Genomic DNA, 25,212 nt, shown 5'->3' on the forward strand with positions numbered 1-25,212 from the left:
GTTAATTTTTTTTTCATTCTTGTACTAGAGTAGTTTATTCAGTTGTATAGAACAACAGTTCAAATGGTCGTATTGAACTTATATGAACAAAAGAAATTTTTGCAGCATCAGTTTTTCTATAGTTACCAATACTACGTTTGGCATTTAAAATTACTTACTTGAAAATTCTAGCTTAATCCTCTAAAAATTTCAATTCGTGCAACCAAAAATCTTCGTCTTTGATTGACAACTCAATTAAACCATCACGTTCAATAATCTGCATTATGTTGGTCTCGGTTTAAGCGTGTGTCTGAGTTGCCGTATAGGTGTTTTTTTCTGATGCTTACCATAAACAGTGATTACGAAAGATCGATGAAATTATTGATTTATGAAAGATTGAAACTCCTGACGTCAATACGCGTCCATAAAACACAGCAATTACTATTATTTATTTTTTGTGGAAATTACGTGTCGAGAATATACAGCAAACACTTATTCATCAATGATTCATCAACTGAAGAGCACTTAACTAAATAGCGAATAATTTCAGTAAAATTATACTATAATAATTGTTTTGTATAGGAAAAGAAAAGAATATGGATCCCACGTGTCCATGTAATGAACAAAAAAAAAAAAAAAAATTAAATTAAATAAACTCATGACCGTCTATCAAGTAATAGTAATTCACTCCCTATCAGACTGTTTTGTAATTCCCACAGCAATGATTTAGTCCACGGTGCATAAACATATTCAGGCCCACACAGAGTTATCAGTACCTCACGTCCGTCCAGCACAGCTCGTGCTTCAGTCGCGACGACAACATCCCGGCATCGTGCAAAGCTATAAAACACTATCGCTTAACGACGTTTATACTCTTTATCCATCCACCCCACTCTACAAAATCTCCTATCAGTATCGTCCACCAGCTAGCTTTTCAACCGGCCACCTTCCTAATAATAATACTATCACGAATGGGTGGAAGGGCGGCCGGAGGCTTCCTTTCAAGCTTGGAAACACAACTGACACGCGGCACGGCCATGGGAATCGTCTCTACCCCCCCACCGCTTTTGCGCAGCACGCACACATACATTTCTGTACGTATACTCTCGTACTGAAAATTAATTAACTGAAGCGTTAACTGGGAGAAAGGCATCATATTCATTCCGGTGTGGGAGGAGGACGAGGAAACAGAAAGGGAAGGCTAATGACAGATAAAAGCAAACCATTAGTGGAATTTGGACGGAAACGTCGAAACGAGGACGTTGTAATTTCGTTCGACAATAAGTCCACCAAAAGGGCCGAACGAAGCTTCAACGGTGTTGTTACTGGTCTCCTATATATGAGTAAATCGAGAATGGGGGATGTATGCAGTTGGAAATGGCAAGAAGCCTTATCATTTTGCCACTGTTAAGGTAATCGAGGAAATGCCCTAATATCTGGAGGCCCGGCTAGTGGTAGTTTTAGGTGGGGGGGATAGCCCAAACGGAAGTTATCGCCCGATAAAGACTTGACGGGTGAGAGAAAGATATGGGCAGCCCTTCTTTCGGTGTGGAGACCACAACGTTGGATCGAAATCTGAAACTTGGACGGATTCCCCCCCATCGGCATTCTTTTTTTTAGTATCGGTATTGGTTCCAGGAAGAGTTATGTTGAGCAATAGCCCTTTCAAAAGAGGGCGTCGATGTCAGTATAAATGTTGCCGGTGGTCATCAAAATCTCGTTGGGGAAGGGGTTGCGGCGAATCGTTTTGAGATCATGAGTACTTTCATTTTTTGCGATTCGAATCTATTTCCTTCCTTATAGTGTTACGTTCAAATCATCTTTAACAGAGATGAAACGAGGAGTATTTTAGTAATAGGATGTTTCCTGTATGGTTTTTTTTATACCTAAGATGTACCTTAAGTACTTGCATATTACTACCGTTAACGTTTCTACGTAGAAATAATTAATTTCGTAGTATATATGTGAATTAATTCAAACCATCGGCTTACATCTTTTTTACTACATGTAACTCATTATTATTCTTAAAAATGTATGCAAAATACAAGGTGGCGCATACTGAACTGCTATGGAGGTCGAAAATTCATCCTGCAACAGCTCCTATTACATTACATGGGGTAGTTGACGTGTGTGTGCTTGTCCCGACTAACGAAGTATCTACTGTGCGGCTTGTAGGTACTTTCTTCCAGGTATTTAAGTTGTCTTCAACACGTACATTAAATTACTTTATTTTTATTCTATGTCCAGCCAATAGATGACGCTGACTTTTCTAATGAAAAGTAAAAAGCTATTGTCATCATTGTGATTATATGTAATTTTCGTTTCAATTTTGATGTCCGTTTTATTCCAGAAGCACTATTAATATTGATCCTTTATCAGTTTTGAATATACAAATTTATATTAACGCTGTAAAAATTTCAATTGAATTATTCCCCTCATAATCGGATATAGTGTGCGGGAATCGTTGAATCCGAATTAAGCGTGGGGCTGACTGTATTTAATATATTTATACTCCAATTTCTCACGGAAAAAAAAAATCTGCAGATTAAGGCAGCTACACACTACTCTGATGTGACGTGGGACCTCGTCACGTCAGAGTAGTGTGTAGTCGCCTTTAGACGTATCTGCATATAATTCGCGCTAAGAAATTCTAACATTTTTATATATAACGCATAATCCACGGATTATACTTTTGGAATAAACGCAGAAAAATACGGTTTATAAATAAGAGAATTTTCATAGAAAATCTGCACCACCGAATGTATTAATGTCATTCTAATCACTCAATCTAGATATACAACGATTGTATTCATACCTCACATTTTGACATTTTTCTTCAAATCTTTAAACTCAATACTCGCCAAAAAAACTACATACAATCAGTAAATACAATCATTTATCCATCCGTATCCGATAATTCCACTTCACTGACTTGACCATGATTAAATGCTATAAAATATTCATCGATCTTCATTATTATCACTACGCAAAAAGGTTAAAGATCACAGAGTGAGAAAAAACAAAACAAAACACGCACATTATGGCATATATAAATATATATCTTTTGTCCGACATGTTGATCAGATGAATCGACGTTATTATACGAATTCCCGATTAGGCAAGTCTATCACAGAACATATTCATTCAATTGTTAATCCGTTTTAAAAATAAATAAAGTAGAAGATCGTTATCGGCATGTACCGTTAGTGTACAATAATAATATTTTTCGTGATTAAAGAGTTGATTGCTCCGGTAATGGAAGAGGAGAAAGAAAAAGATCTGAGAGAGACGTTTCGCAGACATTGAGGTCCTATTAAAAAAGATTTTTCATCGCGCACACAATGTGAATTATCAGATCATTTTTCCCAGTGATGATGATATCCATTCTTTGTTCTCTCATCAAGAACAATTCATTTTGTTTTTATCCTTTTTCTGTTCCTTCATCTTTTACTATTAATCTAAGGGTCATTAGGGTTATCTCTTTTTGACTTTATAAATTGGGTGGGGATATATGGGTATTTAAAAAAATAATAAAATGGAGCGGATAAATTACATGGTCGGGTTTGTATTTATTACTTCGTGGATTTTGTGTGACCGCATTATTTCCGATCTTACTTTGCTATTCGATGACTGCTTTCTTTTTCGTTTCATTATGATTTTGGATTTGTTTATTTCATTACATTATCATCGACTCAATCTGTTGATTGATCGATTGTGGGTTGGAAAATTTTCTTTTGACATGGGATTTGTCATGAAAATGGGCATTTATATATTTTAGCGTTTCTCAACCTTTCTGAACCCAAAGACCAGTAAAATGTCTGAAACAATTCGACGGACCACTTGTGTCCCGTATTACGGGACATGCCTGTATTTTTCTTTGTTCCGAATTATTTTTTTTTTACATTTGTCCCGTTTTTTCAACGATGCCTATTTGAATTCGTAATGTGCATTGAAATCGAGTGTAAATAATTAATTTCATAACTTATGATAATTACAGGTCTTATTATAAGTATTATTCAACTTACGTATTTGTCAGATTCATTTTATGTGATGATGATTTTATGTATCCTAAGAAGAAAGAGAATGCCGGCATACAAAAACGTCGTATACAGTATATGTTACTGCCAAAGTCCGAAATGCGGCCGATTCGCGAAATGGGCAAGAGGTGTAGCCAAAGTCCAATTTTCAGAAAAGATTCGGGCTTTAGCCGGTGAATTCGCGAATTGGTCCTGACCAAAGTTTCGATGTGCTGATGTAGACGGTCCGGTAGTTGCTTAATCAATTTTTTTCATCTCCAACGTGTGATGCATGGCTATATGTAGTAGCTGCATTGAATTAGTTCCCTGTGACAAGAGAAAAAAGAGAAATTTGGGAGAAAAAACTATAAAAATAATATATATAATATGTCAAATTTTGAAGGGAAAAAAATGATTAGCGCATCGTGATCGTTGTTTGATGAGTTGCAATAACTAAAGTGACCTAATTACCACGAAAAAATACGCCAACTTCGCGATGACCCCGAATCACATGCTTTGTTATCAGACTGTGACCAGGGATCTCCTGCCACTTCAAGAACTGGCAGGCCAAAGCCCGCAATTCGGATATTAGCCGAGTCGATATTCAACGAGATTGGCCATATAGCGAACTGGCCAATTTCGTCCTTTGGCTTCAAGTTAAGATAACGTATACACTAGGAGGTACAGAAGTGCTGGAAAATACCTGAGAGAAAAAAAACAAAATAGCAGTAAAAATTCAGAATTAGCGAGTGCTTAGCAAGTTGGAGCTCCCCTGTTTTTATCTCGAGGTCTAAGGACAGATCCCCGTTTTTCCAACAGTTAAAATGCCACTGTTAACCACTGTGAGCTGGTAGGGCTTTCATACCGGGATTTCATCAATTCACATCAGGATTTATTCCCTTATTAATTGTTTGGCAAGAAACCATTATTTATAATACACAGAAAATTATTATTATTGCATTGGTTTTACACATCATTATAAATTTCATTTATAATTCATTTATAAATTCCGTACTTGGTAATCGATCTTTTTCTGGGTATTTTAGGTGTATTTTTAATTATTGTATACCTGGGTATTTCGGTGTCTTTTACCATCTGGGAGAGAGGAGAGACTACGGTATAATCCAGCACTCACCGATAAAAAGTCAATTCTTTAGGCTCTGTGAGAGTAACACATAGCATACATTCCGTTTTCACGCGTAACTCGAAGACAACGCCAAAATATTGGTCGTAATACCAGGCATGTGATAGGAACACACATTGACACTTTTTCCTCTCTCATAATATGACACCACTGAGTAATAACTACGTAGGACTGTCGGACGTCTCGAGATACTGGAATTCCCCCCACTTCAGATAATCTACTCGCTATGGGGAGGGGGGAGGGGGGTCCTCCGCAACCAACAGTAGGGCCCTGGGTTAGCATAATTTTGAGGTTGAAAACTTTCAGAGAATTGAGTAGTCATCTTATAGCTAGAGATTAATGTGATATTTTCAATATTTTACATTTCGAGATACTTTGCACTATATTTTCTCTGAATAAATTAATAAGCCCTGTTTCTGTCTCCATGATTATGAAAAATCGTACTGATCTATGAATAATGATGACTATGCTTCGATAAAAACTGAAGTATAGCAATATAAAATCAGCTCGAAGATAATTATCTTTACCGGAGGAAATTGATAAATTATGAATTGTTCCTTTTTACATCGACGATAATTATCTTGAAATTAGTCATGTATATTATAATTATCCATTTTTCCATCTCCATTCTTAATCGATATTTGATGTATACGTATTCCCCCATTCAGGGGTATCTAGATATTTTTAAATTCCTCAGTCATCGATCGATATTTGATCATTATGATAATTTCCATTTGTTTTCCAATATCCATTGTACGCTTGTATGGACATCGCAAAATCTATCAAAACATCAATCATATTATATAGATTTTTTTTTGTTGAAATTTTATGTCACGAATTTCTTGCTCAATACATGTGTGGATCTAAAATACAGACATAAAAATTTACATCCCTTTTTTAGGTTGAAAATGGTTTGTTTCCTGTGTTTTTTCCCGTCCGATAAGAATCGGGTTTTCACGTATTTCCTCAATGAAGTAAAGAAAACCTTATGATGAAAAAAATATTTCTATATCATGTTGAGAAATGACCTAATTTCAAGTATAGTGTATATGCCCAAGGTCTATAGAATTTCTGGAATCCGGTAATACTGTATTTATATATTCAGGAAAATTGAGAAAAATTCTTTTATACTTAATAATATAATTTAAAGTAAATTGTCATAAAATGATGTTTGTTAAAAAAAGATTTCCAAAATTTATGGAAATCGTTTTCAATATTTAATTAAAGGCATTTAAAGTTTCCAAACTAACCGATTCTCCCATGATCAGAAGAAAATGAAATTACGATATCCTTGAGTCTTAATTCACGGGTTCTTAACATTTTTTGGCTTCAACCCAAAATCAACAACACGATCAACTTCGAGACCCATTTGGCCTATTTCGAATATAAAAATGCTTATTAGATATTTCTCATCCTGAAAATGTTTAGTTTTCGAGTCAGTGACGTAACGGCTGGGCCAACAGGTCCTGAGCAACAGCTCAAATCAAATGGGAAATCGAAACTATTGAAATATTACACTTATTTTGTAATTGTCTTTTATAAATTCTGGAATTTTTATCTCATTAATTGCCATTATTTCTCTCATAAATTCTACCATTATTTTTTATTAATTCAGGAAATGCTTATTTTTTTTGTAAATTCTGGAGAGAATTATGTATTTCTTTAATTAAATTCTAAATTCTCGGCAATTATGAATATTCATTAATTTTAGGTTTATTTTGGTATTTTTTCATATTTTGTATGGATATTCTTCAGGCGCAACACGTCGCATTGTGAGACAGTATTTATTCATTTTATTTTGTTTATTCATTTATTTGAATACACCAAACTACAGAAGAAAAAAAAATCCATTTACATCAAGGTAAGGCATAGAAATGCAAATACAATAAAATCAAAACCGGGTAAAATGAAAAATACACAGATATATATAAAATACAATAAATAAAAATAAACACACGCCAATAAAAAATGAGTGAAAAAAAGGCTATATGAAATCACCGGATCAATAAAAAATAAAACAAAATAAAAATAAACAAAAGCATGCGTTCATTAAAATAAATGAAAAAAAAATTAAAAAACAGTTAAGCAATCATTTATACCAATAAATCATTTACAGAAGAAAAAATCGCTCATCAAAATCGGAGAGAAGAAACTCTGAATTTACCAATAGGTGTTGTAAATACATACAGTAAATATCAAATTCCTCAGGTAAACTATTCATATAAAATACAAAATCTGTTTATCGCACAAGAAAAACCAATCGAAGTTCTTAAGTGAGCTATATTAAATAATTTATTTGACTCGGTGTTGTACCGTGTGACCAAGAGAGAAAGAGAATATCCTATTTTAGACAACAGAAAAGAACAATCACTATTACCCTTAATTAAACCGCCAGAAAAATGTTTCTTCCCCTTCTGCAGACTGTAGAGCCAGACATAGCCCAAGTTCTGTCCCATGGGGGATATAAGCACTTTACCCCGAGGGATTGGGACTGGAGATTTGGAGAGTGGTGATTAAAATTTGTCAGAGGAAAGTTGCTGAAATTGCTCATGAAATAAATAATCATATACAGTCGATCCCGCTTATAACGTTCCCATTTAGAACGTTCACCCGCGTAGTACGACTCATTTTCGTGGTTCCAATTCTGGATAATTCTCATTAAGTTTTCCCGTTTAAATCGCTTTCCCGATAACAACGATTTTTTATGACGGTTTTTTGAAAAACGTTATAAGCAGGATCAACCGTGTTCCAAATTTCTTAAAATAAAAATATCGCGTGAATGCATTTTGCATAATTTCAATATCATTAATAGCATTATTGTAATGTGGATTCCAAACAACAGATGTATAATGAAGTTTGATCGTATTATAGAATTGAAAAGCGAACAATATTATATCATATATATTGTATCTAAATTGCTGAAATCTTTAGTTATTCTTTTGAGCCAGCCAAGTTTGCGAAAGAATTTTTACAATAGAGAGAGCATTTCTATATACGCTTTCCGAAAATTTCATGCATATTTTAATTTAATTTGGTTTACAAAAATTCTATCCCAATCGCAACAAGTACGTTCAAACTGATTTCATCAGTGTTTCTCATCCATCAAAGAAATAATGTAGCTTGTATAGCCTATATGAGGTTTTCAAAAGTATTTTCGAATGAACGAATGGCCCGCAAACCAAACTATGCGCATCTATGCTCCTAGAAAAATCTCAAAGAAGGTTCCGATGACACCAATGTTATCGAAATTTATCGTTGCAACATCAATATGTTGAAACAACTAACATCTGAAGAGTTTCGGGTAAAATTTGATTGCAAAATTTTCAGTTTTTTCTGCACAATTTTGAATGACGTTGATAAAGTCTCAGATTTGAATCAGGCGATAAATTAATTCCATTCGGTATTCGGTTGGTATTAAGGTAAATGCAGTACAATTACTTATTATATTTCTAACAGAATCAATATCCTAGTGTGAACTTGATGTCCCTGGTAGCCATGACACATAATTTCAGAAATCTATTGTTTAAAAAAAAACCAAATGATAATCTCTTAGGGCAGGAGTGCACAACCTTCGTCCCACGGGCCAAATGCGGCCCGCCAAGGTGCCACCATCCAGCTAGTAAAAGGTGTACCAGTTGAAAAGTATCAGAATACGCACAACACAATAAATACCTACGCTAACCTTATTTCTTTCATAAAAAATCATAAAATGCAATTAAAGTTGCCAATTACAGTCAAACAAATTTCAAAAGCAAGTAAAGTTCACAATTACAGCCAAAAAAAAATAAAAAAAAGTATTTTTGTCAATTACAAACGACAAAGTATTGTCGAAGGCAAGAAAGTTGCCTATTATTGCTAAAATTGCTGAAAAAATGCCAATGGCGGGAGGGGGGGGGGCCACTTGAAATTAATCGTTTATAAAGAAACGTAAATGTTTGATTAAAAAAGTATTTTAACAAATATACATGAGATGAATATAATTTTATACCTGTAATTAATCAGTATAGAGTCATAATTATCATAACATAATTCATGACAATAATGTTAATTTCTTGGTTTAAAACATTCAAGTTGGCCTCGTTGAAAAATAAGAGGAAAAACGGGACATTTCATAAAAAGTTTGGATTGCTAAAATTACGGGGATGTCCCTTAAAATAAATGGGTTATATGGTCACCTAATACAAAATACAAGTACTGGCCCGCGTTGCACCACTGTCTTAAGGTATTTTTTAGGTAGGTTCGTGAGCTATTTTTTTCGAACAAGATAGATTCCAGATGGAAACGTCCGTTTTCCTCTTTTTGCTATAAGTGCACGTTCCTCCTTGAGACGTTATCCATGGGCTTCTCGAAGTGGACCCGCATAGACTCATCTCGCAGTGGACGATAGTTATATTGCTGTCTGGAGAAATTTAGCCCCAGAGAGGTGATAGAAGGTGAAGCCGAGGACGGTCTTTTCTATACGAGACCCTAAAGAGATGTGCCCAGGGAGAGTGAGAACGAGGAGAATATATCCACATTGTACAAGGGAGGAAGAGGAGATCCTAGAGAGAGGAGAGAGAGAGAGAGAGATCTAGAGCTACACACGCTGAAATGAACCACCAGCTACTCCTGCTAAAGCAAGATAAGCCACCAAGCCAGGGCTCCCTTTTCCCCCCAATGCTCTGCCCAGTTTCACCTCTCCCATTTGCAGCTTCCTTATCATATCAACCACGCAGACCTCAAGCGCCCGCCTGTTTACAAAAGCCTTCTTCCTATTGGTCGATAACAATAACCATTCTATCTCGAAGTCCCGATAACACTTTATCTCTAACCAACATGCATCGGAGGAGCGAGTCCGCGGATAGAAAAAAATAAAATGAAAAGAATGAAAACGCGAATATATATCGCATATAAAAGGGGGAAGAAGAGGTATATCTGAAGCAAGACAAGGGAAAAGGGCCGAAAAAAAAAAAAAAACACTTTTTTCCACGATTTTCTTGGTTGGTGTTCAGGATTACGGTACGCTTGGGACGATAAAGGGTCTTGATATCGGTCCCCGGTACGAAGGGCTGTAACCCTCCTGATAACACTGGATGATAATGTAAATGAACAGTTTTGTCGTTTCTTTTTTGTTTTGCTTCTCCAAGAGTTGTATTCCCCCTCCGAGTTCCTCCCAAGTACGTACGTACACAAGACCATCCTCATCATGATGATGCTCCATATCCAATGTCTTTTTCTTCCCTGATCTTCCAAAGTCTATTGCGCGCGCGCGCAAACCTTAACTTGGATGGACAAGGGTGGTAAAGTCCCACATTTTCAGTTTCGCTACGAGCGCCAGTAATTAAGGTACCACCGTTCCGAGAGTGAGTGAGAGAGAGTTGGTTGTAGTTCACTTTTCTCTCCCAATTTACTATTGATTTGATTTGATTTGATTTTTTTTTTTGTTTTTCCCGAGTGAGAATGATTGAAGTATCGTTGAGAAATAGACTCCCAGTGATCGTTAGAAAATGGGTGTTGAAACGTGCCATCGTCATCGCGATTTTTATAAATTGTGATTTCTAGATTAAGTGGGAATTACAGTATATATCTGTGATCTTGACTGTGAACAGTTGGAGAGAAAATAAATTTCACTTCAGTATTTTATGACTCTTGGATCGTGGAATAACTTTTTCCTTTTTTTTTTAAAATACGTAATTTATGGGAACTTCTCGGGAAGAAAATGCAGAACTTTTCAAAAGACTGTATACTTTGAACTCTTAGTTTTTTTGAGTTTCATATTGGATGGGTTTCTACAACCCGAACTATTTACAGCAAAGAAATGATGTAAAGTTCTTTATTTTCTTTCTCACAGGTAAGCAAATCTTTATATTTTCACTTTCCGGTTCGTTTATGTCCATGTTAGAATTAGTTCGGACATGAAAGTTTTGTGATTATTTGGAATAGATTTTTAACTGTTGGACCTGCTCTAATTGCGTCCAGATTGGAATCTGTTCTACGTGAATGTCGGTTAAGCTTTTGGAATAGAACTCAAGCTTGTGTTCAGTAGGGGTTTGTCCAGCTAAAATGTTTGTATATTTGAGTATGTGTGTGAAAAAAATGAATTCACAACCATTTTGTAACTTTTTTTCAAAGAGAATTATAAAAATTGGCTTTTTCAAATTTGACATTTTTTCCCCACAAAATTAGCAACGCTAAAAAAAATCCCACAAAAAAATTAGGCCTTTGTGGAAAATGTCCTAGGGCAGACGCCCTGCTTCGGTTATGAAATGACCATTGTATGAAAAATCATAAGGCAAAATGAAATAAAATTATATGAAGAGTGATTTCACTGACCACTTATAAAAAATATGCTTGAACTGCTTGGAAAATGAAATAAAATATACTTTTCGGTTCCCTAATCATAGGCATACATAGGATTTTCTCGGGAGGGGATTCATTTTTCATTTTTACTGCACCCCCCCCCCCTCACACACATCTAGCAACAGGGCTCCCCCTCGATAAGATCCTTCTTATGCCTCTCAATAGTGAATTAATTGTAAAAAAAAAATGATAAGAATCGTCTGTCCCACGGGCCGAGCGGAGAGCCCTGTCAGCGCCATCCTTGTAGGGATCATAACGAAAGTGTTTCTAACCGATTCACATGAATCATGACTCGTTTATTAGAGAAACTATTTTTGATGAAATCTAAACGTTGAGAAAAAAATTTGTACATATGATTTTGAGGCTGACAAAACTTTTTCTTTCAACTTTCGAATATAACCGAATATAATCAAGAGAACTTTGTTTATCATTTTGATGGCTTTTTTCTTCAATTTTTAAGGCATTTTTTCAAGTTTTTGGGGCATATTTTTAAAATCATTTTTCAAGATTTTTTAGGGCAACAACATCCTGGCCTTGGTAATAACCATTTACGCTCAGGTTATAATATTCGAACCGATACTTATGTAATCTCTACACACCTAAGCTGAAAATGACTATTAAATTATTTTTTTTTGATTGATTTGTGTTCATTGTATCTCAAAATGTCCTTTCAAATGAAGTTTTTAATTAATTAATTAATTTGGTTCGATATCTTTAGTATGTCCATTTGCCACGTATTTGTACCTTAGGTCTTAACTTTAAAAAAGAATCAGTAAAATCATTTAAAACCTAGATAGACGCATATGAGAAACTCTTGGGTAACTCTGGAGCGGAGAGAGGAAGAGGCTAAACAGTGCTAGGTGAATAAACAAATTACATTGCACCGTAATAAGTATAAATTTTTGAATAAGAATTGAAAGCCAAAAAATTTATTTTACAAGGGGTAATCATGGGTGCCCGAAATCCCCAGCAATTTTCCTACAGACCAATTTTGAAGAATACACGTATTTTATCGTTGTGAAATACGATATAGGTGTTGTTCAATATAATAATACAACGACATTTTGCCTGTTGTGGCGTTGTATTTGTGTAATACGTTCACAATTAATGATAATTATTCACAAACGATCAGTGTTTTGGCCCTTGGCGGAATGTTTTAGCTGACAGTCAAATCTCATTGAGACGACTTTGCTTAACGCAAAACATATTTTTTACGTTAGACGTAGTTAAATCGCTATTTGATCGGTTAGTACGAAGAATTTTTGTGCTTTTTTTAACGAGGTTTGACTGTACTACTTGCGAAAGGGATTCCTTGGTCAAATATGACCATCCTCCCCCACCCCTTATAAACGGAAAAGTTTGTGCACCCGTTTTATAAATACATAATTCTCTGAATATTTTGCAATTTGCCCAATTTGTTTTTGGCAGTTGCACAGTTTTTATCTCGTGTTGTCCAGTTCAATAATCAACACCAGATGCGGATCTAATACGGGTAAGATTCATGTGGTAAACCACAGAAATATTTCGTATTCGTTTCATAATAATGCTTTCTATGTTCATTCCTCATCAATTACACTAGTGATATTCTTTTTTTCTTCATATTGATACCATCATGAAATATAGTATGATCAAAACATTAAAGAGGGGATAAAAGTCAGAACCGCTGACTTTGTTTTCCGTGATAATGGCTTGTTGTGTGTGTTTAGAGAGAGGAAAAAAAAATCCACATCGGAGTTATAATTCATCAGGGAAAGGGTTCTTGCATTGCTTGCTCTGAAGGCATAATGCTGATTCTAATTAAAGCTCGTGAACTTTGTCCCATCGAAATTTGATACATTCATTCAGAGCTGTTTGAAACGCCGATTCGCAGACGTCCTTTTTCTTATCAAGGAATGCATTTCCTCTCTCTCTCTTCCAGTCAAGTTAAAACCAGATAAGACGAATCTCTCGACTTTTACCACACGCGCACTCTTCTCTCTATATAGAGACCGCATACTCACACAACACGATCCGCTCACATGCATTATCTATTAAAAAAAAACATTATTTTTTTTGCGCACTTTGGACTGATTAACCTAAAATAGAACCCTCCTTCTGATCTGAAGCCGGCATGCGATTGGATAAGATCACACGCAAGCTTATGTATTTTGAACCGAAACTTCGATGTTGCAAGTTGCATAAGTCTCTTGAGAGCGAAAGATGCCGTAATACTGAGTGGAAAAAAAGCTCTCTTTACAAGTGAAGAGTTTTATTTTCATTTAGCTTTATTTTTGGAAGCGTCCTTTTTTTTTTCGGTAATATCATCATTATCATCATCGTAGTTTTAAAAGTATCATCTATTGCTTGTTGTTGTTTTTGTTGTGATCCTTCTTCTTGGAAAGTTATTTGCTTGCCTGCAATCACGATTTGCCGTCATTGGATCGGACTTTGTGAGTTTTGATGAGCGCTGATTTGATCTTTTAATGTTGGTTTTAATCGCAATACAAAAGGAAATTGAATCAATAATATGGGCTTGTTTTCTTGCATTTTGCACCATGAATACACCAGAACTTCGATTTGGTTTTTTTTTACAAATTTCCACAGGGATGTCTTAAAATCAAAAACGTATATTGTCGATTTTTTTTGATAATTTTCGTGTAAGCACACAGTTTTCTGTGCACAGTCATAAGTAAAAAGAATTATTTCATTGCGTGAGTTTTCGTGAATATTAAAAAATTCGATTACCTTGTTGTATTGTCGTTTAGAAGCGAATTCCTATATTTATGTGAATAAAGAATGTGAAAAATTGCTCAAATAAGAAGAAAAGGTTTCTCCCTTTAACCAGGATAGCAGAAATCACTAAAAACGATTATTAATGTATTAAAATACATTATCTGGATGACTTTTTTGGAGTTGATTAAGTGTTAAATTGCATATCCGAGAGCCAAACAAAAATAAATAACACTGATAAAAAAATGAATTCTTACAAATATTTTTCCAATTTGCTGCGTTATGTTTTTAGCAATATTTATCATTATTTTATAAATACATGCTATTTCACATTCTATTTCTTCTTTTGAAGTAGTAATCATTTTTTTTTATTATTATTTTGTGGACCGAAAAAATTCTGAAATTTACTAGAATTCGCGCATCGATATTTGGTCTTATTTTAATGGAGCTCCAAACGAAACGAATCTACTGGGTGTAATTTGATAACTGGGCATTTGCCGAGTGTCCCATAAATTTTTTGTGCACAAAACTCATTATTCAGTGACTAGAGATACATTTGACCTTAGATTAGGATCACGGCACTCCCTATAATGCGTCTGAAATGCATAGAGAATGTGTATTTGCTTAAATAATATATGTCTGAAAGCAATTTTTCCAAAGAAGTTTTGACAATTGCAACATTGACATGGAGAAGCATTGTAAGACACGAAAAAATCGAAAATTATTTTTCCTTCAAGAAGTCGTGTAGTTTCTGCAACTTTCCAAAGATGAACTTGCATGTTTTTCCGTATCAACGCTACAATTGTAAAACTAGTTAACATACTATTTTTTGCAATAATTTTCACATGAATGACGAAATTATAATCCGAGTTATAACAAAAATTTCAAAAAAAAAACAGTCTCAAAATTATAAAGAAAACGAATGAAATAGAGAGAGAGGAGAGGGATTTCCCAAACAAGTTTAACAAATTTTCATAAAGTTGGATTACACATGGGCAATATTTTAGCACAGGGTATAATAGACTCGATAACTTTCACTTTTCATTTAGTTACAAAAATGCCCACAACGTAATTTATTTGTGAGGAGGCTTTGAAATTGAAAGCATGGCGTCTTGAAGCGAATCAAGATCATCGATGGAGTGTTTCACAAATTTGCAGTGAAAATAATGGAAGCAAATCAGTTATTCAGTCTTACCATAAAATAGTGATTTTAACGGAAAGAAGCAAACTTTAGGTCGAGAAAAAAAAAAGAAAGAAAGAGATACCATGTCTGTGTCCATCGCAGAAATTATAACCACGTGGAGTTTTAACTGAAATACTTCAAAGTACACAATTCGTCGAAGTATTCTAGAAAGCGCGGTAACATTGTGAATTGAACGACAACCCTCCTTCCTCAATGACACAACAGATACCCCTGCATTCTGCCCAATGGAGGTATTGCGGAGTTCACGTCTCAAATCATGCCAGTAATAGTTTCAGCTAACTGGGTTATCCAAAAAAAGTAGACCCTTGTTTTCATCGGTGGAAATATTTTTCAAATATTCGTCTTTCCAAAGCATATGAATACAAACCCATGATAATCGAGCTTCTTTATGGTACACGCAAAGTTTTGGGAACGAACGCATTTTGCGACACACAATGTTACCGCTTTCTACGCTACTTCTACAATCCGTGTACTTTGAGATATTACAAAAACCGATTTGCCGATATTGCCGAAAACTTCACGTAATCAAAATTTTTACGATGAACACAAACGTGGTCATCTGTTCCTGTCGTTCACCGTCCAGTTTGTTTCTTTGCGATGAAATCACCATTCCTTGGTAAGACTGTGAATAACTGACTCACTTCTATTTCCTCATTTTGATCATTTTTGTCGCACTACGGTCATGTACTGCACACTAGGGCTAATAATACCGGGACCTACAATTTGTTGCCGATTTCGAACGGCAGTCTTGTTTTATACTCACCGAGAGGTTGGTGCGCTAACCCCTCGATGTGGGACTGCCTGCAGTAGCAACCCTTTTCTGTGGTCATGTCACCGTTTCTTCTGTACCCCTCTGCCAGGAAGGTTTCTGGTAAGGACAAACCAGGTATCTAACTTACGACATCTCGAAACGTCCTTTGGTACTTTAGGCGAGTATCTTATTGACATGGGCTATCGCACACTACTTACTTCTATTAACCCTTAAATGCCTAGCTTTGCATGTATGCAAAGGGTCTTATAGACATTACTATAGTTTGAGTCGAAAAAAGAAGGTAATTATACATTTGAAACGCAATTACTTCAATCCATCTATTTTATGGGTGATTTATTGACGCTTTATACGGCACCTTTAAGGCCATAACAGTAAAATTTGAGATTGGTTTTTTTAAATGATTTTTTAGACTTGAAAGAGAATGGACGGATTGTTTCAACCCTTAAATGCTCAATATTTTTCTTCGAGCCGATAATTTTCTCATAGTTTTTATGACATGTTTCTATACTTTACATTAAAAATTAACGCTGTGGGGGAATTTTCGCAACTAAATGAAGAATAAAATTTATCAGGTCTTTTATATACTGAAGTCCACGTGCAATCCAACTTTATGCAAATTTGTTGAACTTCTTTAGGAAATCCAATTTCATACTTTTTTTCTTTATACCTTTGAGATAGCGTTTTTTAAAAATCTTTTGTTAAAACTCGAATTGTAATTTTGCTATTCGTGTCAACATTATAACAAAGACGTATGCTAATTGGTTCTATAAAGTTATTACTTAAAACTTTTTTGGATGTGGTTTTCGTTCATATTTTATTCTCTACACTTTCGAGACGCCTGTCTACGTTAGATGTGATTTTATCTCTGAAATACATCGCGGAAAGCCGGGGAGCACTGGACTTCCATCATGAACCATTTGAAAATCATTATACTACGGTAAACAAAGCAAACTTAATGTTTTTTCTCTTTAAAATACGTCATTGTATGAACACGAAGCTTGAAAAATATCAATATACAGGAAATTGCATGTAGTCAATCTTTCCTTTGACGCATAACTATCCGAATGAAGAGGAAAACTTCTTTTTTTATATTAATTATTTAGTGAAATTTCATGTAGAAATCGCAAAAATTTCTTTATAAATATGAAGTTATTTAAAATAAGACAAATTAGTCCAAATAACAGGAAAAGCCTGGATATCTCTTAACATTACAGCTTACCCGAACGGGGGTATAAGATCATTGAGTTCAGTAATGATTTCTGACTGTGATTATCCACTAATTTAACCTTAGTCTAGGATATTATCATGTTTTCGAAAAAATGGTCACAGACAGAGGAAAAAACATCCCTAATACTGATAGCATGAACGGAAAAAAGATCAAAGAACGAGATAACAGGCAAATATGTGCGTACACAAGAAAGAATTCTCTGTGTAATTTTAAGCCCTCAGAATTTTTTTCCTAATATAATTTTCTGATATCAGCTGATGCTGTAATACATTTAGATTTAGCCATGTTAGTTATGCATTTATCATTCCAGTACTCTGCCTGCCATCCTCACTATCTTATACACAGTTGTTCCCAATCTAATATTTATACGTATGAGTTGTCATAGATAAATATCGGTAAAACGAGCCAAAGCATCAGGAAAAAGTGAAAATTTTATTTTATTTCTGAGATTTACCTTATTTGTCTTGAAACTTATTTTTCTTAGAAATGAAGTAAAATCACACGTTTGCCTTTCCCGAAGCATTTCTTTCAAAATAACACTTTACGAAGGAATATATTTGTTGCTGAATTTTCCAGTGAAACTTCATATACAGGGTACTTACTCAATTCCCCTTGCCGTAATTTTACTGGTGAACCGTTGATCCTAAGAGGCAAACTTTTAATTCGAAAAAGTATCCAAACTCAATTAAGAAGTTGTTTCCCTGTCTCTACTGAGGCAAACAAAAAGAAAAAAAAATACACGCTTCTAAGTGCAATATTCGCTGAGATATTTGATTTAAGAAATGGAGGAATGTTCGGGGAAGAACAGCAAAAACTAACGGACAACGCTTCTTTCTCCTATTTATGCTGTTCTTTTCCAACCTTCCTCCGATTTTTGAATTCTAATATCTCCGCGAATATTGTGCACAGAAACGTGGAATGTTTTTGTTGTCCTCAAGAGAGACCACAGAGTAATAATAATATCTTTATATATGTATATCTTTAGTCTATGGGAGAGACAGTGCAACAACTTCCTAATTGGTTATTTGAGCACAGGGTGTCTGTATAAAAAGTTGATTTTAATAGCTATACAACCATTTGCAATATGAATCACGTATCTGAGGTCCACATGTTATGGGAATATTTTTTCTGGCTACAAGTATACCTCTAAAGCCAACCGTTCACCAGTAAATTGCGGTACCAGCTGTTAGCTAAGCACCCTGTATAGCGCATATTACAGGAAAAACCAGATTATCATACTAGGCCGGGAGAGGGTGCATAAAATGTAGTTTTCTAATACAGATTTTCAAAGCTGATATGCCATTTTCGTGTAAAAAAGTCACACACAAGGCATAAGAAACATTAGTTGATACGATAAAGTATTTAGATTCGGCCATGTTATGGAGTATGCATAAGTTCTAAGTCAGTGTTTCCCAAAATGGGCAATATCGACCCCCCGCCCCCCAGTGGGTTATGGAATTGTCCTGGGGGCGATAGATGCTACGAGTATAACAGGATCCTATGGGATGGCATGAGTCGGGGGGCGATGAGAGAAAAGAAATTTCGGAAGAAGGGGGCGATGGAACAAAAAGTTTGGGAAACTATGTTCTAAGCGCATAAGTTCCTGGATTATTCTTGGCTGTTTTGCTCTCAGTCAAAATCTGAATTAACACAGACGTACATCAGTAAAAATCGAAATACCCCCGTCAGCAAAAATTCAAATTATTATTAGTTTACTTCTTTTTTTAAAATACTACATCATTTGGGTGAATAGGAAGCAAAATCACGTTTGTCATTCCCTCAAGCATTTCCCTCCAAATATCAGAAAAGGAAAATATTTTTTGGAACAATGATCATTGAGGTTACAAGTAGAGAACTAATTACCCACACCCAAATACAAAAAAAAAATTGCTTAAATAGTAAATTATCCAAAATGAGTAGAATTAGTGCAAACCAAATTGAATTAGTTCAATTAATGCAATTTAAATAGCAGTCCAACACAAATTTTCAACAGTGGTAAGCAATTGGTTTCAATAAAATAGTCACAAAAAATAACGTCGAGAATATAATACTGGTATAAGAAAACGGGAAAAAGGGAGATCAAAGAACGCTATAACACAAAAATACGTAATTTATTTGTGCGATAGAACTGCATATTTGTTGGATTTAGAACTCCTATCACAGATTTCTGATATTATCTAATGCAGATGCTATAATGAATATACATTCAGCCCTGTCAATAAAACGCAGCTATACCTTGAGGTTACGTGCACGACATTTATTCTTCCCTATTTTGTACACGGTTACTCTCAGTCAAAATGGAAAATTAACACAAACATGCATAAGTAAGAATCGATTTGTTATTATTAACATCATCATCATCAGGAAATTGAGGATTAACTTTTTTTTTAAATCTTCGTCAGAATGCGTTATTTGGATGAACCTAGGGAAAAATCACAGGTATGTAATACCCTGACGTATAGGAAAACATTTTTTGAATAATGATTAAAAAAAAAAATGATGATTAAAGAGAGAATTACTAGTAAAGAATCATAAATACAAAATCACTTAAACATGAAATTTCTAAAAATAAGTTAAATTAGTGCAAATTGCAGGAAAAGCGTGGATATCTCAACATCACATCTTACAGGATAGGAATGAAAGATCGTTGTCCAATGCAGATTTCTAACGGTGATATATACCATGCTTCTCATAAAAAAAATGGTTATAACAAGTCAAAAAATAGCCTTCAAAAAAATAATACAGATAACAAGAACGGAAAAAATTTAAAAACTATATACAAAAATACGTGCGTATACGTGCGAAATTTCCACTGCATTTTTTTTAGAAGAATTAAGACTAATCTTTGTCTTGTTAATCCTTAGAATTTTCTGCAATAGGTCTGTAATATTTGTAAATTCAGACGCTGTATCAAACAAAGATTTAATCACGTAAATTATGCAGTAATCAATAATTACACTGTCACTCGCAGTGAATTAACACATAGACATACGTTTAGTAAGCACTAGACAAAGAAAAATAACATGTTTATCTTTCCTTAACAGATTTTTTTCTCTCAAATTATCAGTTCACGGAAGAAACGGTTTTTTTTTTTTTTTTTTTTTGAATAATTTATCAGTGAATGTCATAAATAATGAATGGCACACAAATGTAAAATTATTTAAATACGAAATTATTTTACATCAATTAAATTAGTTGAAATTGTAGGAAAAGCATGATCTTACGGGATAAGGATAAAAGATCGTTGTTCAATGCAGATCTTTGACGACGATATCGGTACGTCATTTATTTATTTTTAAACTAACGGAAATGGCCACCGATAACAGATACGGGAGAAGTGAGATCAAATATCGAGATAACAGAGAAATGTGGGCCTACATTTTTAATTCGAAAACATATGATGCTTTCTTTTCTAATACAGCGAAACCTCGATAACTGGACACCCCCAAGGGTATCGAAAAACATGTCAACTCAAGCAGATGTCAAGTTAGCGAGGTTTTATTTCATTTCACTCTGTAGAAATTATTGAAAAGTGTTTATGTTTATCCATATGTACCAGTACATTCTCGAACATATTCCATCATCTATAGGCACCGGAGGCTGAGGCTAATTCAGCCCCTCCAAATAAATTTTGTGAGGCCCCCTAATTAATGAATATGAAATGCAACTTACCCCTTCCCCCTCTTGCGTACAGGCTTAAGTTTCATATATACGGACAACTTTCAACTTCCAGCTCCCTCAATGTCGGCCCCCTCTGCCATAATTTAAAAATGCTTAAAATATTTTGATATGTAATTTTCTATTAAAGGTTTTTCGTATTGAGGTTAATCCCGGATTAAAAAAGCATAATTTAACTACCGGAAGATCCGTCATTTGTGAATGAGCAGTGCAATTTAGTCTAAAACAATTTTTTCATCTTCTCAGGTAGAACATTTCAACAGTATCTGGCTTTGTCGATCATCTGTCGCTCAAAAATTTCAGAAATCATTCACATCTATCTGTGACTTTCGTAGTTTACAGCAGTGGTTCTCAACCTAGGGCCATATGGCCCCCTTACGGTCCTGGGATATTCTAGGGGGCCACGGGAGAAAATCAGAAAAAAGGTGATCCACCACGAGGGAGTGAAGGGAGTCATAGAGAGCTGTGAAAGAAAACCTTTAAAAGTGAAACATGGTTGAAAAATATTACTACTTTCAGAATCCATCAGATCCGTCCATAGAACCAGGGCATCTTAAACCTTCTGTCTATGTGGGCATGACCTGTGTCTTCATGTCTATAATGGAGGGGAGACTGCACTATATGGGATCAGGTATTATGATTATTATTTTTTCATGTGTAAGCTTCTAGATAAGTATGGAGGGCCACCAGAGCAACTGTTGATGTGTTAGGAGGGTAGATTTATCGTGCAGGTTCGTTGGATAGTCCCGTATTTTACACAGAATGTTTTTTACCATACCAGTTGACCCCTGGGAGAGATGATAATCCACCATTTGAATCCGTGCCCAGCCAGGATTCTAGAGATTGAACTGATCCATTAAAATTTCATTTATAATAAAAAAATAGAAAGTATCTCACTCTTAGATGAGGGTAGAGGGGGGGGGGCCCGGGATAGGACGGGGGGGGTGGCACGAGAAAAAATGCAATCCATAAGAGGGCAATGAGCTGAAAAAGGTTACGAAACACTGGTCTACAGGTTGAGTTTCCAGGTTCCAAACGAGGAATAAAGGAAAGTAACACTACCGAAATGTGTGGGGGAAGAATCTTCGACACTGTCGATCCCTTAAACGTCAGAAACTTTGAAACAAAATTTCCGAAACACGGGAGTAATGTAGATAGATCCGCTCCAGCTTACTTCCATTACCTCAAAAGAGGCCGAGAGTAATGTAAAACTTTTCGAACCGGTCAACACAGGGACGATTTCTGAAAATGAGTTGTAATAACTTAATATAAGTCGACTTAAGCGGGATTTGGTCGTCAGGTGTCGAGTTAGAGGTTTTCTCCATTGAACTTAGTAGAGTGCCAACCACTGGAATAGTGAATGTTGAGTTACCAGGGTAGTCGAATTATCCGTGTGTCGAGTTATTGAGGTTTCACTGCATTCGTCAATCTTGCAAATATTTAGCTATTAACGTTAATTATTCATTTATCTCTTTTATTTAAGCTGCATTTGTATACTGTACTACTATTCCTCGCTGTTGTGCAAAGTTGCTCTCAGTCAAAATGTGGAATAACACAGACAGGTACATACCGGTAAAAATCAAGCTACACCTCATCAAAAGATTAATCCCTTCACGTACAGGCTTTTGGCAACAAATTTGGACGATCTGTATTCGAAGTACCGACAATAAAACTCGAAAAACTGGTTTCTTTGTTTGCATGTTACAAATAGAAGGCAGGAAAAAAAGATAAGCGCAGAAAATATATTTCACTTTCACCCTTGCCTTCTTTTTCCTTATCCTCTGTTTGTTCCCTTTCTCTCTCTATCTTTCTCTTATAAATATATTGTAGAAAGATACATTATATATGAGGGAATATTACAAATAGGAATGTAAAGAGAACGGGGAAGGAAAAAAACAACTCCGTTCCAGGGTTACTCCACGGTGATGAGAAAAAAAGAGGTAAATTTCGTTAATTAAATATTCAGTGTATTATTATTTGCTAACTGTATTTATTCTTAGCTATTTCATATGGACTCGCTCTTACAGTTAATCAAAATGTGAATTAACATAGATAGTGAAAATCAAGCTACCTCTTCAGAAAATTAAATTCTCTCAATGTTCGCAAAATAGGTCATAGGATGAACATTATGCGAAGATACTTTATTGAATAATGATTAGTGAAAGTATTAGGTGGAGAATCCCGCACAAATGCAAAATTATTTAAAGAAGGAATTATTAAAAATGAGTTAAATTAGTCCAAATGAGAGAAGACTGGTATCTCAAAATGTGATATCGTACAGGATAGGGGTAAACAATTGTTGTGCACTGCAGATTTCTGACGATGGTATAAATGCCATATTTTTCAAAAAAAAAAGGGGGGGGGAGGAACTAAACAAATGAAAATGATCACAGACAAGGCTTACGAATTACAGAATACATAACACTGATAACAGGAATGGGAGAAGTGATATCATATACGAGATAACAGAGAAATATGTGCCAACTTGTGAGAAAAAGTTTGTCTGATATTAGCTGTGTGTGTGTGTGAGAGAGAGAGAGAGACAGCGGTGATTTGTTACAGGTAGAGAAAGAGACAGGTAGAGGTCACAAATTTGAAATTAATTAAATAAGAAATTAATGGAAATGAATTAGTCCAAATTGCTGAAAAAGCCTGGATATCTTGAAATCGCATCTTACAGGATAGGGATAAAAGATCATTGTGTAATACAGATTTCTGACGGCGATATCGGTACGACATGTTACTGATAAAAAAACGGAAATGGCCACAGACGAGGAAAAACATCCTTGAGAATCAAACACTGATAACAGGAACAGGAAAAGTGAGACCAAAAACCGAGATACCAGAGAAATACGTGCGTATATGTGAGAAAATGCTCATTTCTCTGCGTATTTTTAAACCTTAAAATTTTCTAAACGATTTCTAGTTTTCTAATTTTTGTTGACTTTTGTTTATCACTATGATTTAAGTACTCTCTGTACTTAAATTCATCGCTATTTTGTACAGTTTTTCATTTTCTGAACCGAGATAAAAGTCAGATTAAAGAACAATATAACATTCAAGTACTATAGGTATTTACAATTTCTGCTTAGGCTTTGGTCAAAATGTGAATCAACGCAGAATATATCAGTAAAAATCGATCTACCTCATTAGAAAATTTGAAATTTGATCTTTTTATTATTTTCTAGTACGTCATTTGGGACAATAAGAAGCAAAATCAAGTTTGTCATTCCCTAGCGTATTTCTCTAAAAATATCACAGCATTAAAATATTTTTTGAATAATGATAAGTGAAAGTCACAGGTAGAGAAAGCAAAGTAGAGCCATAGGTAGGGTTACCAGTTTCGAAAACTGAGAAAGGACGACGCCTGCACGCGCACCCTTAGTGATGCCACTTTGCCCAATTTCCACAACAGATGGCACCACTATTCTGATTGATAAAACCGGCCACAACAATAATTTTTCCTGACAAGAAAAAGTGTTGGAAATTTCGACGACGAAGTTTTCTGAGAAAAAAAGAAAAATAGTTCCGGAAAAACCAGAAAAAAAAGGGGGGGGGGGGAAAGGGTAAATTTTCCGAAACGTAGGAGGATGCTTGGAATAACATCAGAAAGGAGAACAATGTCTGGTTACCCTAGTCATGGGTCACAAATGTGAAATTATTTGGATACGAAGTCATTAAAAATGAATTGAATTAGTTCAAATTACAGGAAAAGCCCGGATATCTTAATCACGTCTTACAGGACAGGGATCATTTTACAGGATAGATCATTGCCCAATACCGATTTCTGATGGCGATATCAATAAGGACGGAATTACACTATAAAAGTTTGATAAAATTCTTTTATAAATCTTAAAAACGCAACCAATAAGGAAATCGGTTAAATTCGTACGAATGTAGCCAATAAGCTTTTGGTTAGTTTTCTAATTTTATAAAATAACTTTTGTGAAACTTTTGCAGTGTAATCCCGGCATAAGACATGCTTTTGAGAAGAGAAAAAAAAACTAAAATTGTTTCAGACAACTCAAAACCAGCCTTGAGAATCAAACACTGATTATACAGGAAAGGAAAAAGTGAGATCAAAGAATAAGATAGCAGAAGAATACATGCGTTGTATGTGAGAAAAAGCATATTCCTCTGCTT

The 25,212-nt window shown here is 35.0% G+C and overlaps 1 protein-coding gene across 2 annotated transcripts in view; it reads left to right on the plus strand.

The window, feature by feature from the left end:
- The window catches only part of LOC149082819 (uncharacterized), an 80,566-nt gene that overhangs the window by 31,539 nt on the left and 23,815 nt on the right, over window positions 1-25,212 (plus strand). Inside the window, exon 1 of one of the 2 annotated variants that reach the window (XM_089235987.1) lies at window positions 10,247-10,969. The exons of the other annotated variant lie outside the window; for it this stretch is intronic. Within the exon in view, the coding sequence (XP_089092113.1) occupies window positions 10,900-10,969 (70 nt within the window). The 5' untranslated portion in view covers window positions 10,247-10,899. Of the gene's footprint in view, window positions 1-10,246; window positions 10,970-25,212 lie in introns of those variants that run through there. 2 annotated transcript variants of the gene reach the window in all.

The sequence above is a fragment of the Pholcus phalangioides genome, unplaced genomic scaffold (assembly GCF_987345545.1).
Source record: "Pholcus phalangioides strain wild (caught in Gottingen) unplaced genomic scaffold, Ppha-v1.0 ptg000009l_1, whole genome shotgun sequence".
NCBI lineage: Eukaryota > Metazoa > Arthropoda > Arachnida > Araneae > Pholcidae > Pholcus > Pholcus phalangioides.